Here is a 15,781-nt window from a genome sequence, read left to right as displayed (position 1 = left end):
GATTCATTTTGTCCACACAGTCTTCATGCGTCCACAGCTTGTACTAGTGCCTGTTCTCAGGATCGAACATTTTGTCTTCTCAATGACATTTACAGGGTTCAGTCCTAATTTATCTCACTGTCTCCTATTTTATTTGTACTGGGCAGCTTTTCCTTTCTTCTAAGTTCTGTTCAAATACTGGAAGGCTTTTCAACATTTCCCCCCAATCTCCCAGTAGCATAAATCACACATGGCCTCTTTAGAGTTTTACGGGCTCTCTATTCTATCCCCAGCATTCTGCCTCGAGCCAAAAGCTGAGGCAGACGCATTGGTTATCAAAGACCTGAAGAGGCTAACGAGGGAAACGGCCCAGACAGTGAGAAGCTTGAAGGAATCCAGTGGTGACCGACCCCTGAATCTCCCCACTCTGAGTCATCGGCCTTCTGTCCATTCAACCAGCTCCTTTGAATTAAGTACCTTCTGTGTGCCAGGCACTTTGCTAGCAATACAGAGATAAGTGAACAACAGCCTGGCCCTCTAGGACCTCCGTAACAGAGCCCAACAATTTCTACAGTCTTCACGCCCTCACCGTTCCCATGGGGGTGGGCACTAAGATTTCCCTGAGTAACAACTTGTGCCTGGGACCATGCCCAACCTTTAGGTATGGTATTCCCCTCAGTCCTTCAAATACCACCACAGGCTAGCTCCCATTATCCTCACTTTACACATGGAAAAACTGCAGTGCAGAGAATTCAGCTGACTTGCTCCGAGTGACACAGGTTGTAAGTGCTGAAATCAGGGGCTGTCTGTTGGGAGAGCCCGGGTGCTCTGGGCTGCTGCCGTGATAGGTGGCTCTGCTCTCAGCCGTAGCTGATTGGAGCTGGAGTGGACTCCTAAGCCAAGCAGGGTCAAGTTCCCTTTTGCGTTTCATGTTGGGTCTGAGAGACACTGCTCAGTCTCTGCTGGGCAGCTGAACTGGGTGGGATGTGGTACATGTCTTGCAATTGGGGGATGGGGTGAGGGGAGAGCTCATGCTGGCAGAGGGAGAGAAAGCGGTTCTGTGGAGCAAAAAGAACAAAGGAAATTGGAGGAAAGAGAAATGAGGGAAAAGGAGGGACAGGCATGGAGGAAAGCAGAGATGAGGGTAGGGAGAGACAGGCAGTTGAGAGAGCCAGAGATAGCTGCCTGAGCTCCTGGTCCTTGTTAATTTCTGGTTCCGGCCCTGTGCGGGGTCTCAACTAACTCTTTGCCTTTAGATTCCCTGTATGAAATACCTCTGAATCTTTATTCCCCTATCTCTGATACCTACTGCACCTTTCTCCCCACCACACTGTAAGCTGTTTTAAGCGGATTCTTTTACCTATCATTTCCCATTCCCAGCTGGTCAGTAGGAAAGGTGCTATGGACAGAGGCTCATGGAGTCCCAAGAGAGGCTTCAAGGAGTAAAGGAAGGCTGAATCAGACCCACGGGGATCTGCTGGGTGAAGAATGGGCAGCAGGGGAAGTTGGGAAGGGAGAATAGCTCTTCTGACAGATGGGTCCCTATAGACAATGTGGTAGATGATAGCTGGTGTGGTTTGTTCTAGAACTAGAGTAGGGAAAGGTTCTCTGGGACCATAGGTTAGGGGGAGGTAGAACCAGAGGGCCAGGGTGTGCACTGATAGGGCAAATTTGTGTGTCTTGGCAGGACTGTGGGTAGTAGAGCCAGTATTTTCCTCTAGAACCATCTTGTCCACTCCCATGAGAATGCTGTCTTGAGTGAGTTCTCTTTGATGTTCATCTTGGGGAACTGAACTATAGCACCCTATAAACTAAGCTCTATTATGAGTTTTCATTTTATTTTCTTATTTTTTTGTCAGGGACATACTTTTACTTGCATTTGCCTTTGTAATACCTGTACTTTTAATGATTCCAACTCAAGGTTGTTATGTTAAAAGCCCACCTTTGGGAAAGGTGGCATTTAGAAACTGAGGTACAAAAAGGTTTTGGGGCCCTCATTATATCAAATTCATAGAAGACACTGGTGAGTGCTATTTTCAAAGTGATTGGCTGTGGTCACAGAATACTGGGGTGCTTTAAATAACACAGAGCCATTTGGATATGTCTGGCAACTGAACTGAAAATGTGCCTCCCAATATCTTCTTCAAGGTACTGACTCTGTCATAACGACTCTAGCAAATTATAAACTGCATTAGAAAGCAGAGTCAGAGAGTCACTCACTCAGAACATTTCCCCTCAGGTTTTCCAAGCAGCAAGTTAGAATGACAGCAGCCTTCTATACCGCCATCGGAATTATCCATTCACCACATTGGGAGATTTATATACCAGCACTACACAACGTCAGCTTGTGCAGCCAAGTCCATTTCTTATTTCAGGCTTACAGGATAGGGCTCTTTAAAGCCTACTTCAAAGATTCGGCAGGGCCATATCATGAAATTCTAGCAAGTTGCTTTGTGAACTACTTTTCCAGTTACTGACCTTCTGCCAATTATTACTTCAAAGGCCTTATTCATCTCAAAACTACACTTCCTTTCTTTCCTGGGAGAGCAAAGCCTGCTATTATGGTTTCCCAAACTATCCTGGCTGTAGAATGACAGATGATATGCATTGTTTCAGAGGCAAGAGTAGGAAGGGATAACAAGTAAAAGGAGAGTGAAATGAAATAAATTACAGTTGACCCTTGAACACATAGGGGTTAGGGGCATGGTCCCCCAGTGCAGTTGAAAATCTGAGTAGAACTTCTGACTCCCCAAAAGCTTAACTACTAATAGCCCACTGTTGACTGGAAGCCTTATCAATAACATAAACAGTCGATTCACACATATTTTGTATATGTATTATACACTATGTTTTTATAATAAAGTAAGCTAGAGAAAAGAAAATGTTATTAAGAAAATCATAAGGAGGAGAAAATAGATTTATAGTATTGGACTGTGTTGAAAAAAACCCACATATAAGTGGATTCACACAGTTCACACTCGTGTTGTTTGGGTCATCTTATGAGTCATACACTATTATTTACAAAATTTTATAGATGATAACACAGACCCAGGGAGGGACATCAAGTAACTTTTGCCCAATGTTACCAGCTATTGTTTTCCTTCCAATCAGAGACTTGTCCAATTTACACGGTGATGATGAAGTGTGAAAGAAGAGAAGACAAATTCTGATTTGTCAAGGCCCTTCTGGCTGGCACAGATGCAGTGAGGAAGCGCATGTGAAGCGAGCACATGCCCCCCACTCAAATGAAGTGATGTTCCTCGAGTTTAAACACACAAAATCAGGGGTAAGGGTCTGACTTGGTTTCGGCTCAGGCCATGATCTCATGGTTTGTGAGTCTGAGCCCTACTTTGGGCTCCACGCTGAATGTGGAGCTCGCCTGGGATTCTCTCTCTCCCCCTCTCTGCCCCTCCCCCACTTGCTTTCTCTGTCTCTCTCTCGAAATAAGTAAATGAGCTTAAAAAAAAATAAAAATACAGATAAAAAACCAAAATCACCCAAAGCAATAGGTACGTTTTTAAGTAGATCTGCATATTTCATTTTTTTTTTTTAAATCAAAATAGCTCAATAGCCTTTTAATGTTGGTTTAATCAGATAAGATGATATCACCGTTTCTTGGAACTTCTAACCATTTTCTATACATACAATCCACAAGGATAAAGCCATGGGGAAAAGAGGCATAACAAGGCCTCAGATGCTACTGAGTGAGGCCATGCATTCCCATTTCGCTGCCGTAGGAAACATCTGGGTTTGCCAGTTTTATATCCTCAAGCTCAAATTCTATACTCTGATTTGCATAGCTCCTACTGAAGAATTCGGACTAATGTAATTAAGTCACACTGCGGAAGCTTAGAAGGATACAGGAAAGAAGGTGGTGGACAACTGAAATCACTCAGCCATTTAGAAGCGCGTGTTTCCTCTGGCTCCCCACCCCCATTCACTATGCTGAAAATACATGCTGCCAGCATTCTCTGCGAAAGCTCTGATATAAATACCACGTAAGGAAGCACTTCCTCTTCACAGTTTTTATACCAACTTACCTCTCTTATCATCAAGGTTCCTTCTCTTGAAATACTGCTGCTGAAAGTGTCTGCGTGAGAAGTCTCCAGCCCGTGCGTGCCGACCATTCCCACATTGTACTGCTCGGTGCTCCCGGGGGCTCCTGTTGGTCTGAGATGAGAAGGAACGGTATTAACAGCAATGTGTGTTTAGGGAATGCCTGTTTCCTGTTTATGTTGATTTTTCAAATTGGGGTAAAATATATGCAACTTAAAATTCACCCATTTTAACTATTTCTAAGGGTACATACAGTCAGTGGCCTTAAGTACATTGTATTTAATTTTTAATGTGGTGCTGATGCCTGAACAGGTGTCCTGCTTCTGCAGCATCCTCTCTCCACCTATCCTCCATGCAGCAGTCCTAGAGAGCAAGCTTCAGACTGTCCAAGGAAAAAAACACTGCCGTCGATGTCAGAGCCCCTCGCAGTCTCTGCAAGGCCTCCAAGCCTTCTCTACTCCTTCTCTGACCAGCAGGCACCCTGACCTGTGCTTTGCTCATGCTGTTGCCTCTGCTGGAAAACTCTCTCCCACTCTGGCTCTTGGCTGGTTGCCTCTCTTAAGTAACAATATTTCATCTTAAGTGATACTTTCCTTGAGATGCCTTCTCTTACCACCTAGGTTTTAGCCCACCAACCCCTCTTTTTTCTTTCTCTTCATCCTTTGTCTTATTGGTTCTTATCACAATTTATGATTCTTTCTCTTTTTGAGTCTCTTGGAACTTTCTCCCCCTGTCTCGTTAGAACATATGCTTATGAGGGCAGTCTTGTCTCTGTTCATTACTGTATACCTAGCATAGAGCTGGGCACAGAGTAGGAGTGCAACATACATTCATTTGATAAATGGGTTTTACACTATTTATGGAGAAGAAATATCAATTAAGGGCATTCTGGCTTACTAGGACATCCATTAGGTAGGCTGTTTAAAAATATGCAACACTTTTTAAAACCTCTGTAATTACTCCACACTGTGGTATATCTATTTTTAGTTTGTTTCTTGTTCTTGTGTTTAATATCTAACGGAGAAGGTAACAGGACCTTCACATACACCCCGAGAGCAGAGACTCATGTTTTCTATGTGCCCCGTAACACAGACCACAACATCAAGGGAAAATGAGAACCAGGTAGGTGATGTGATTTGTCTACAGGATTTTAGTTTCCATGCAATCCTCATTGATACCCTGTATCAGCAGCTGCCTCTTTTTTAAAGTGGGTTTATCAAAAATAAAAAATGTATCAAGGCTTCTCTCATTAAATATATTAATTATATCTTTTACTATTTTTTTTTTCCTCTTAACTGTTTCTTATGTATTTGAAAAAGACATTTCTGGTCTCTTGGATCCTATCAAAGTCCAAGTACTTGATGAAATACTCAATTCAAGAAAGAAGAAACATGACAGACTTATGACATCTCTGGGACAGAGAAAGCATATGTTAAGGATCCAAACAAAGAGGTGATAAAATGGGAAAGGGAGTCCAGACCAAAGAAAAGTGCATAGCAAGATGCTTACTTCAAAACTACTAAACTGGAACAGTGGATTGAATGAATCTAAAGATGAGTTAGAACTGACGTATTTGGGAAGAAAAAGAAGCAATATTTCATTCTCAGAAAGGAGCCATTTATAGCGATTCAGAGATATGGAATAAGAAACTGCTGCAATGAATGCCTGACATATTGCTAGACTGGCAAATCAGAATAGTTCTCAAAACTATGATATCTTCACTCATTTATTTGAAATTTTATTTTACCTTGTGTGTGTGTGTGTGTGTGTGTTTGTGTGTGTGTGGCAAAAATATGGAATGTAAGGCAGCTAAATATATATATTTATATATTATATATTTATATATTATGATATTTATATGTTATTATATATAATATATATTATATATTTATATATCATAATATTTATATATTATATATTACATATAAAATATATACTATATTATATATTTATATATTTTATATATATTTATATATGTATATATATGTATATGTATATGTGTGTGTGTGTGTGTGTATATATATGTATATATATATATGTATATATATTTAGCTGCCTTACATTCTTGTTTGGGACAAGACGGTGTGATACAAATAAGTCCATAAATGGGGCATTTATCAAAAGCTAAAGCCTTCTGGGAAGGGAGGCACTTTCCTTCTTCATCACTCAGACATCCTTGGCCACTGTCAGAAGTGTAGGTACACCGATGGTGACCACCGCCAGGCTGACACTGTCCAACTGAGTTCCCTTTCACCATTAAAGTTCATGGGAGTGAGAAGATCAAAGATATTTTGGCCCCACTTATTTTTTTCACCCTGATGATGTTTGATTCCCCCCAGTTTCATCAGAAACATGTCAATATGAGTGAAATTTTCATAAAAAAGGTATTTTCTAGAGCTAATTCCATTAAGACAGTTCCTTGATTAATTTCCCATATATCTCAGCTAAAATCTTCCTCAATTTATTTATTTTCAGTATTGTTTTACTAAAATTATCATCATAGGTTCCAATTCTTCCCTATGTAAATTTTATGGCAAAGATTTAATCAGCCAATCAAGATGTTTATCCCTGTCATCTTTCAAAGGCTTCTGTGGTCACTACTTCTACCAAGTCCAATTTGTTTGTATTAGTTTTAAAGGTGTAAATTGTATTAAGAAGGTTTGGTTCATCTGTCAAGTTTTAGTCAGTAGCAAGTTTTACAGTGTAGAGTGTTAGCCACTGTCAGTTTTACCTCCTGCATATTTTTAGTGAGATTATTTTTTTTCTGGGTTAATTTTTATACTTAAATTTTTATGAGTCAGAACTGCTTCATCTATGATAAACTTTTATGGTGAACAGTTCAGGCTGTTTTGAGTTTTTAAAAATATTACTTCTACTAGTAATATTCCTTATATTGAATAAAAGATAATAATCTGTACTTCTCCCTTGGCCAATTTTATCTAGAATGGTGAGCAATTTCTCTTAGTAAGGTTAAGGTTGTCTAAGGATTGGTCTGTTTTATTCTGAATCTTTTGTACATTCTGGATACCTTGTTTTAATTGACCACACCATTAATTTTTCTGTTATCAATAGTGGCTTTTGATTATGGAAAATTCCTACAAACTTCTGCATGTTCTGAATCACTTTTCTACAGAATTCTTTTTTTTTTTTAATTTTTGAGTTTATTTATTTAAGTAATCTCTACACCCAGTGTAGGGCTTGAGCTCACAACCTTGAGATCAAGGGTTGCATGCTCTTGCAACTGAGCCAGCCAGATGCCCCAGAATTCTTTTTAAAAGGCATAGTGACCGCAGCAATTTCTTACTTGACACATCTCCAAAGGCAAGGGAATTAAAAGCAAAAATGCACTATTGGGACCTCATCAAGATAAAAAGCTTCTGCACAGCAAAGGAAACAATCAACAAAACTAAAAGGCAACCGATGGAATGGGAAAAGATATTTGCAAACGACATATCGGACAAAGGGCTAGTATCCAAAATCTATAGAGAACTCAACAAACTCCACACCTGAAAAACAAATAATCCAGTGAAGAAATGGGCAGAAGACATGAATAGACACTTCTCTAAAGAAGACATCCAGATGGCCAACAGGCACATGAAAAGATGCTCAATGTCGCTCATCAGGGAAATAAAATCAAAACCACAGTCAGATATCACCTCACGCCAGTCAGAGTGGCTAAAATGAACAAATCAGGCGACTATAGATGCTGGCGAGGATGTGGAGAAATGGGAACCCTCTTGCACTGTTGGGGGAATGTAAACTGGTTCAGCCGCTCTGGAAAACAGTGTGGAGGTTCCACAAAAAATTAAAAACAGATCTACCCTATGACCCAGCAATAGCACTGCTAGGAATTTACCCAAGGGATATAGGAGTGCTGAGGGATAGGGGCACTTGTACCCTGATGTTTATAGCAGCGCTTTCAACAATAGGAAATTATGGAAAGAGCCTAAATGTCCATCCTGATGAATGGATAAAGAAATTGTGGTTTATATACACAATGGAATACTACTTGGCAATGGGAAAGAATGAAATATGGCCTTTTGTAGCAATGTGGATGGAACTGGAGAGTGTTATGCTAAGTGAAATGAGTCATACGGAGAAAGACAGATACCATATGTTTTCACTCTTACGCGGATCCTGAGAAACTTTCAGAAGACCATGGGGGAGGGGAAGGGGAAAAAAAAGTTACAGAGAGGAAAGGAGGGAAACCATAAGAGACTCTTAAAAACTGAGAATAAACTGAGGGTTGATGGGGGGTGGGAGGGAGGGGAAAGTGGGTGATGGGCATTGAGGAGGGCACCTGTTGGGATGAGCACTGGTTATTGTATGGAAGGCAATTTGACAATAAATTTCATATTAAAAAAATGATCCATAGCATAGGAGGAAATAAAAATGGATTATGGAGAAAAAAAAAACCAAAATAATAAAAACCAAAAAACAAAACAAAACAAAAAAGGCATAGTGAGTGCCTTCCTCCACATACTACAACTCTTCAAACTGTTGCTCTCTATACTTGACTTCAAGCATCTCAGGGAAACTCAAGTCATTTCTTAGCTCTCAAGTACAATGATTGCTCTTCAATACTTTGAGTGTTTGGCCTCTTGTCTGTCTACTATGACTGACCCTCCAGTCCATCCTTCTCTGCTCCCCTGACCATGTCACTCTTCTGCTTTCAATTTATAAGAGTTCCCAATTAACCATAAGATAAACCTGTGGCTTACAAGCCTTCCTGTATCTGGTCCTTGTGTATTTCTCTAGCCTCATGGTTTCAACGAAACCTACCTTCTATTTCTAACTCTAACAACATATGATTTCTAGCGGTTTCCTACACACATCATGCTACCAACACCCTTGGGCAACTTTAGTGTGTCTTCTGTCCACGAATGGTTCCCTTACATTCCCTGCCTCCCTCTAGGTATTCCATCCTTTACACTGCAGTTCAGGCACTCTCAAACCCCACCTCAGCCCCACTGGGATGGTTCAGTAGGTGGCTCTCCATTCTGCTTCCACAGTATCCCCTGTCACTTCTAACCATGCACTCAATGCACAGTCCTGCAGTTATCATATCTCAGTAATGTTGGTATCTTCAGTGCCAAGCACTGTGCCTGGCATGCAGGTGAGATCCAGTGAATGTTTTATAAGTCCACAAAAGCTTTGTTTAATAACCCCAATAAACATTTCATTCAAGTTTATTATCCAAATATACCTCTTTTGTGAAGTGATGAACAGTCAGCTATGAGAAGAATTATTACCATGCTTAAAGTGTCCTGAATACCTAATGTTGAATTTTGTCTTTTTAAAATTGACAAAATAACTTTAGCATTGGGTTCACTTTATATACAGGATGTGCCAAAAACAATTTTATTATAATTGTTATTAGAGGATAATGAAAAAATTTGTTCAGCTATGTCACAGAACTTTATAGCATGAAGACTGAACTTTGATATATGCAAATTAAAAAAATCATTTAGGAGGTTGGAGGATCTAAGGAAAGAATGTAGACTGTGAAGAGAGAAAGAGAGAGAGAGAGAGAGAGAGAGAGAGAGAGAGAGAGAGAGAGAGAGATACGGAGCATGGGCAGGGGAGGAGCAGAGAGTGAGACACAGAATCCAAAGCAGGTTCCAAGCTCCGAGCTGTCAGCACAAAGCCTGATGCGGGGCTGGAACCTACAAACTGTGAAATCATGACCTGAGCTGAAGTTGGATGCTTAACTTACTGAGCCACCCAGGTGCCCCACAAATGTATTTTAAAAACGTGAGTTGGAGATGGAAAAAAGTTGACCTAAGTAACTCTGGAAATAAATGGAGTCCCCTAAGATTAAAGGTAAAAGAAACAGCTTGTAAGCACTGTACTCTGACTGATAAAGTTGTTTCCCATAGGTATACTGGTTAACCATTCTGATCCTGCTCTACATGTGTACTGGAAATGAACAACTAAGCAAGAATTGGCAGATTGTGACAGCCAGGTTTCCCGCTGTTGGAGTGGAAATTGACAGGTAAGGAAGCAGAAGGGGCTAGAAGGATCCATGTGGTAATGAATCAGAGTTGGAGATATCAGGATAAACTTTTATTTAATGTAGATACAGATGGATACATATAGAAATATTTATAGATATGTGTACATAATGGGTTAATATACACAATATATATTTCCTTGCTCTGTCAGTTGAGAGGGCCTACAAGAACTGATTCACTAGTAGCAATGAGCACACCTAGTGCCCAACTCTTGGTTCTAGTATCAGTTTTTAATAAAGGGAATCAAGGCATCTAGGAGGAAAGGGTGATTCCAGGACTAGAACAGGAAATACATGAGGTAAGCCTGGAACATCTTGTAGTGTCAGAAAGTAAAGAAGTGCTTGGTGGGGGGTAGGTCAGCCACAGGCGTACAGGAGCCAATGGAAAGAGCTTCCAATGGTTGAAGGTGGAACAATTTAAGCAGCAAAATGAAATAGTGGATTATAATCCAAAGCACTAAATAAATATCCATGAACCTATACTGATATAAATAAATGACCGAATAAATTAATAAATGGAGAAGAGATAAATTCCTGCAGAATAATTTCAAATAAATTATGTAAATACTCTACCCTAAAGGAACATAACTCCCTACTCCTTAAGTGCAGGCTGTGTGCACTGGCTTCCTTCCAAAGAGTACAGGATGGAAGGGGGGGGGGATTACATTACAGTAGAGAAACCTGACAAGCATTACCTCAGCCAGATGATCAAGGTCAGTGTCAACAGTCTTAAGTCACACTGGTAGTACATACCCTTGATATAAAGTGATAAAAGTCACATGTGACCTCTGTGATCTTTCTCCTCCAAACCCATAACTTTGGTCTAATCATGACAAGAACATCAGATAAATTCCAGTAGACGGGAATTCTATGATATTCCTAATCAGTATTCCTCAAAACTGCCGACTTCATTAAAAAGAAGGTAAGTCTGAGACACTGTCACAGCGAACAGAAGCCTAAGCAGATATGGTAACTAAATAACTAAATGTAACAAGATGGGATCTTGATACTGAAAAAGGACTTTAGGTAAGTAAAAGCTAAGGAAATCTGAATAAACTTAGTAAAATGTATCAATACTGGTTTATTAAGTGTAACATATATACATACTAATGCATAATGCTTATAATAGGGATAACCGTGTGCAGGGGGTAGGAGGAGTAACATGGGAACTTTGTACCATCTAAACTTTTTTGTGAATTTAAAACTGTTCTAAAAAAATAAAGTTATTAATAGTAAAAAAATGAAAAAAAGCAATGATTTAAAGAAAAAACACTAAGGCGAAAATAGCTAAAACATTTTATAGTTAAGGTAATCCTTTGTTCTAAAAATTATTTCCGAGGCACAGTCTGGGTGGGAACAATGAGTTGTCCAAATTCCTATAAAGACTATAACAAAACAAAACAAAACACTTCTACTGATTAGAAGGTAAACTATAGGAAATTTACAGTGATTAGGCCACAGTTTTAGAACAATAATTTTCTCTAATTGGATTTGTCAAAGTGTTCCTGCAGGTACTGATTTAATTCAATTCAATACACATTTATCGAACATCTGCTATATGAAAGGCTCTTGGTTTGGCATTGGGTGGTGGCTATAAAAGTTGAGGAAGACATGGCTCCTGAAACTAAAGAGATTAGCATCCAGAAGAGCTTAAAAACGTAACATGAATCCTCAAAAACAAGGCAGGATGTAAATGGGAATGCAAACTAGAGGGAGAGGTCACTCCAAGAAAAGGCACAGCACTGGAAAAGTGCAAGGCATTTATTTGCAAGAATTGATAGGTCAGTTCTGCTGGAGCATATGTTGAGGGAATCATGAGCCGCAGGGATGAAGAGGGTCATAGGGCACTAGGATACAGCATGACCAGAGCCACGCTTCTGCAACACTAATAAGACCAGAGCTTGAAAAATGGATGGAAAGGCAGAGAGGACCACAGGTGAGGAAGGGGAGCATTACAACAGCCTGGCAGGGCAATGGGGTCAGGAGCTCGGCTTTCCAGTGATAACAGAATGAAGAAAACACACGGCATGTGGCTTTCATTGTCCAGACTGCATTTTACAAGACTGTACACAGCTCAGGGACTATTCTAGCAGCAGGTAGTCATAACGGTTAAGACTGTGCCTCACGTGTACTGTTCTGAAGCAGGTGCACGTACTTGAGGGAAGGTGCTGATACAAAAGGGTGTTTTTTCAGCTTGCTCGAGCTGATGCAAATTCACTTAACGTACCTTTCCTTCCCTTCTTCCCGTTCTATACTTTTTCTGTTACTTACTTTTTCCTGACTATAAAAATAGTACATGCTCATCATAAAACTGGGGGTCTACATAAAATAAAACCCACTCACAATTGTATAATCCAGTGATAATCACTTTTATAATTTTAGTCTATTTCCCTCCACCCATTACTTTTCTATGCATGAAGCATCGGGAAATAGTGCAGTTGGTTAGTTAGAGAAATCATCTTAATTATGTGCACTCTTAATAGGTGCGATCTTATACTATAAATATGAAACCAGCACTGTACATAGAAAACAGTTGTTGTTTTGAACACTAGGATCTACAGCTGCTTGTCTGAATGGCTGGACTCCATTTCTGAGAAGCTCTTTTGTATACATTTCATGGCAGTGAACTGTGTTGCAATCCCAGATATATATGTGTATATATATGGCTCTAAAAATATATAGCACAGAATGTAAAGGCTTATCTTAACAAGATAAATCTTAACAGAAAATAAAACTTATAAGAATGTACATAAGAAGTATTCTAACTCTGAAATACCCTATTCCAAAAGACACGATTGTTTTATAATGAAAATTTTTAATAGTGTGAAGTATACAACTATCATGCTATAGCACAACAGGCTGCTTATATTTTATATTCACGAAAATGCATATATTTACCAAACTGGAATAAACACATATAGACACACCCACGCACGTATATCTGGCCTTGTCTCTGATTGTAGCTCATATACAAATAAATATTTTTAAATGTTCTTCTTTGAATGTGCACTTCAATCTGTCTAAAATTTACCAATTCTTCAAGAGCCATGTCAACTTTTGCCTCCATTATAAGCATTCAGTGATAGCCTATTTATTATTTCTGGATGATAGCAATAGATCCTCTGAATTGCTTTACCAGTGTCTAGCCTGTTCTTTTTACAAATCATTTTGCTGAAATGATTTCTCTCAAACATAGCACTGATCATGTCATTTCCCAGCTCAAGAGGCCTTCTTACCAGTTCCCAATGGCCACATGGTGAAGCACATACTTCTTGGTCTGGTTTCACTAGTCCAGACCACCCCCCGACCCTGCCCAGCACACCCTAAATTCCTACCAGAGTCAACCTTCTGTGCCTTTACTTCAATTTCCTCCTGCCTGCGATTCCCATATTACCCCATGTTCTCTTCTGTCTTGACAACAGTTATTTGTGAACATGTCTTTCTTCTGGATTGGGCTATAAACTCTATGAAGCCAGGACTTGCAATTTCAGTTCAGTGCAACTGAATATAAATCAAAGCCACTGAAGACCACCTCTATTCCAGACATCGCACAAGGTGTTAAGAGTAGAGAGATGAATGAGACGCCATCTTCACCCTCAGGGATCTCACAACCCAGAGAGGGAGACCATGTAATAAATAGCCTGATTCAAGCACTACCCGAAACTGCAGGGATACACTCAAGATCCAGCGGCCACACAGCGGAAGATACAGGCTCTATCTGTGCAGGCTGGGCTGCGAGTAGGTGATTTCCAAAGGGACAGGAGAGTGCCAGACAGCAGAGAGGAAGTGCATCATGGCCTATTCAAGCAATTCTAGAAAGGTGGGTATTTCTGCAGTGAGGGAAGAAATGGATGTGCCCTTAGTGGTAGCAGGTTGAACACTGTCAATAGCCTTGCAAAATATGACAGGGCTTAAAAACCAAACGTGACTGAACATCTCCTCCAAGGCTGTCTTTGGTCATTCTTCCAAATATTTATATTAATCTGAAGTTTCCGTATATAATTTTGTTTGTCTCCAACTAGCCTACAAACTTTTAGAAGGCAGAATTTGCATCTGCACTTGCTGAATGTTTCAAAGCCCTCAGTATGGTGTGTAACACAGAGTGGAAATTTTATCAATATTTTAAATACATAATCCACCCTCATCCTGGTTGTTGTAAGCTCAGTGTTTAAAGGGAATTCAAAACATCTGTTAGAAGAATTAACCAATGCTGAGTCAAGACAAAAACTGAAAGGACCAGCATATTTTTCAAAAATGTTTTAGAATAGTGATTTCGCCTCTAGAACAATTTTATTTGCTGTTAAAAAAGCAATTTAATGCAATTTCTTGCAAATGTCATATTTTAGCATATTTATGGTTGTCAATAACTGTGTAATCAACAGTAACACAACAAGTACAAATTTTCAGCTGTGATAATTGGATTTGCCTCTCAGAATTGCTTGTATATAATGATTGTTAATCAATGGATGACGTTCCCTACAGACTGGCCAGCCCTGTCTCTCCGATCTCTGCTGGACAGGACAGTAACCGGTAGCCCGAAATGGCATCTTATCTACAGGGAGCGAGTGTGGTGTGATGGCCAATACTAGTAGGTGGGCTAAAGAAATGGAGGTGAATGAAGAGTGAAGTTGGAATAATCAGCGTCCCACTCTGTTAGATTTATACCAAATCAGGGTGACAGCACCTTGTGTTTATTTGGGGGAGAAAGCAAGAAATGTATGTGAGTGTGACTGTATGAATCCGTTTGCTTAAACTGGAGAAGCAACAGGGCAAGAGGAATTCTCTCATAGGACCCTATCCAATGAGAAAAAGAAAAGTGAGCCTTTCCTTCACTTAACCAAAGAAAAGAAAAGACGTAAAGGCTATAAATAATAAGGGAGATATAGGTAGGCATACATACAGGTATAAATAGCCAAAAGAAGACCGCAAAGAAATGGGCAGATGTATGTGGCAAAGTCACAGGCCACAGAGAAAAGGATCACATGAGAGAGACAGTGAAGAAGAAGAAAATCACTACAGGGATATATTTAAGTCAGACACTCAGAAGGTTCTCTGCAGGATTATTTGACCCCTGATTCTTTTGCTGGGATGCTAACCCACACTGCCACATACGTTTGTGTTCCTCATTCCTCCTCTTGTCGAGGTGATGGTGAGGAAGGAACACATGTCTATGCTGTTAAATTTTAACTCCTAAACGTCATTGCCCATAACTCCATGCTTTCAGTTCTTTTCATTTTTTATAATTTTTTTTAATGTTTATTCACTTTTGAGAGAGAGAGAGAGAGAGAGAGAGAGAGAGAGAGAGAGAGAAGCAGAGCACGAGCAGGGTAAGGGCAGAGAGAGAGGGAGACACAGAATGGGAAGCAGACTCCAGGCTCTGAGCTGTCAGCACAGAGCCCGACGTGGGACTCAAACCCACGCACTGCGAGATCATGACCTGAGCTGAAGTCGGCCACTTAACAGACTGAGCCACCCAGGCACCCCTCCACTCTTTCAGTTCTAAGGGGGACAGGCAAGTGCCAACGGTCTGGTTGTCATCATTTTCCCTGGAGATGAAAAGAACCAAGAAAGTGTCACCAAAGAGAGAGTCAGTCCAATGAGAGTACCTAGATAAAGCATATGCAGGTACAAATGCCACTATGTATTATTCTAAGTGACCGTGTTTGTGGAGAGAGGTACTTACAGAACTATGCTCTAATAAACACTCCAATCCCAAAAGTCAGTTGATCCTGC

General features: G+C 40.1%; 1 protein-coding gene across 8 annotated transcripts in view; it reads right to left on the bottom strand.

Moving 5' to 3' along the window:
- The window catches only part of TNIK (TRAF2 and NCK interacting kinase), a 440,791-nt gene that overhangs the window by 21,791 nt on the left and 403,219 nt on the right, over positions 1-15,781 (bottom strand). For all 8 annotated transcript variants that reach the window (XM_042998976.1, XM_042998973.1, XM_042998974.1 and 5 more), the window contains one exon: positions 4,020-4,149. In XM_042998976.1, the coding sequence (XP_042854910.1) occupies positions 4,020-4,149 (130 nt within the window). The remainder of the gene's footprint in view (positions 1-4,019; positions 4,150-15,781) is intronic.

Source organism: Panthera tigris, chromosome C2 (genome assembly GCF_018350195.1).
Source record: "Panthera tigris isolate Pti1 chromosome C2, P.tigris_Pti1_mat1.1, whole genome shotgun sequence".
Lineage (NCBI taxonomy): Eukaryota > Metazoa > Chordata > Mammalia > Carnivora > Felidae > Panthera > Panthera tigris.
This window is presented reverse-complemented; position numbering and strand designations above follow the sequence as displayed.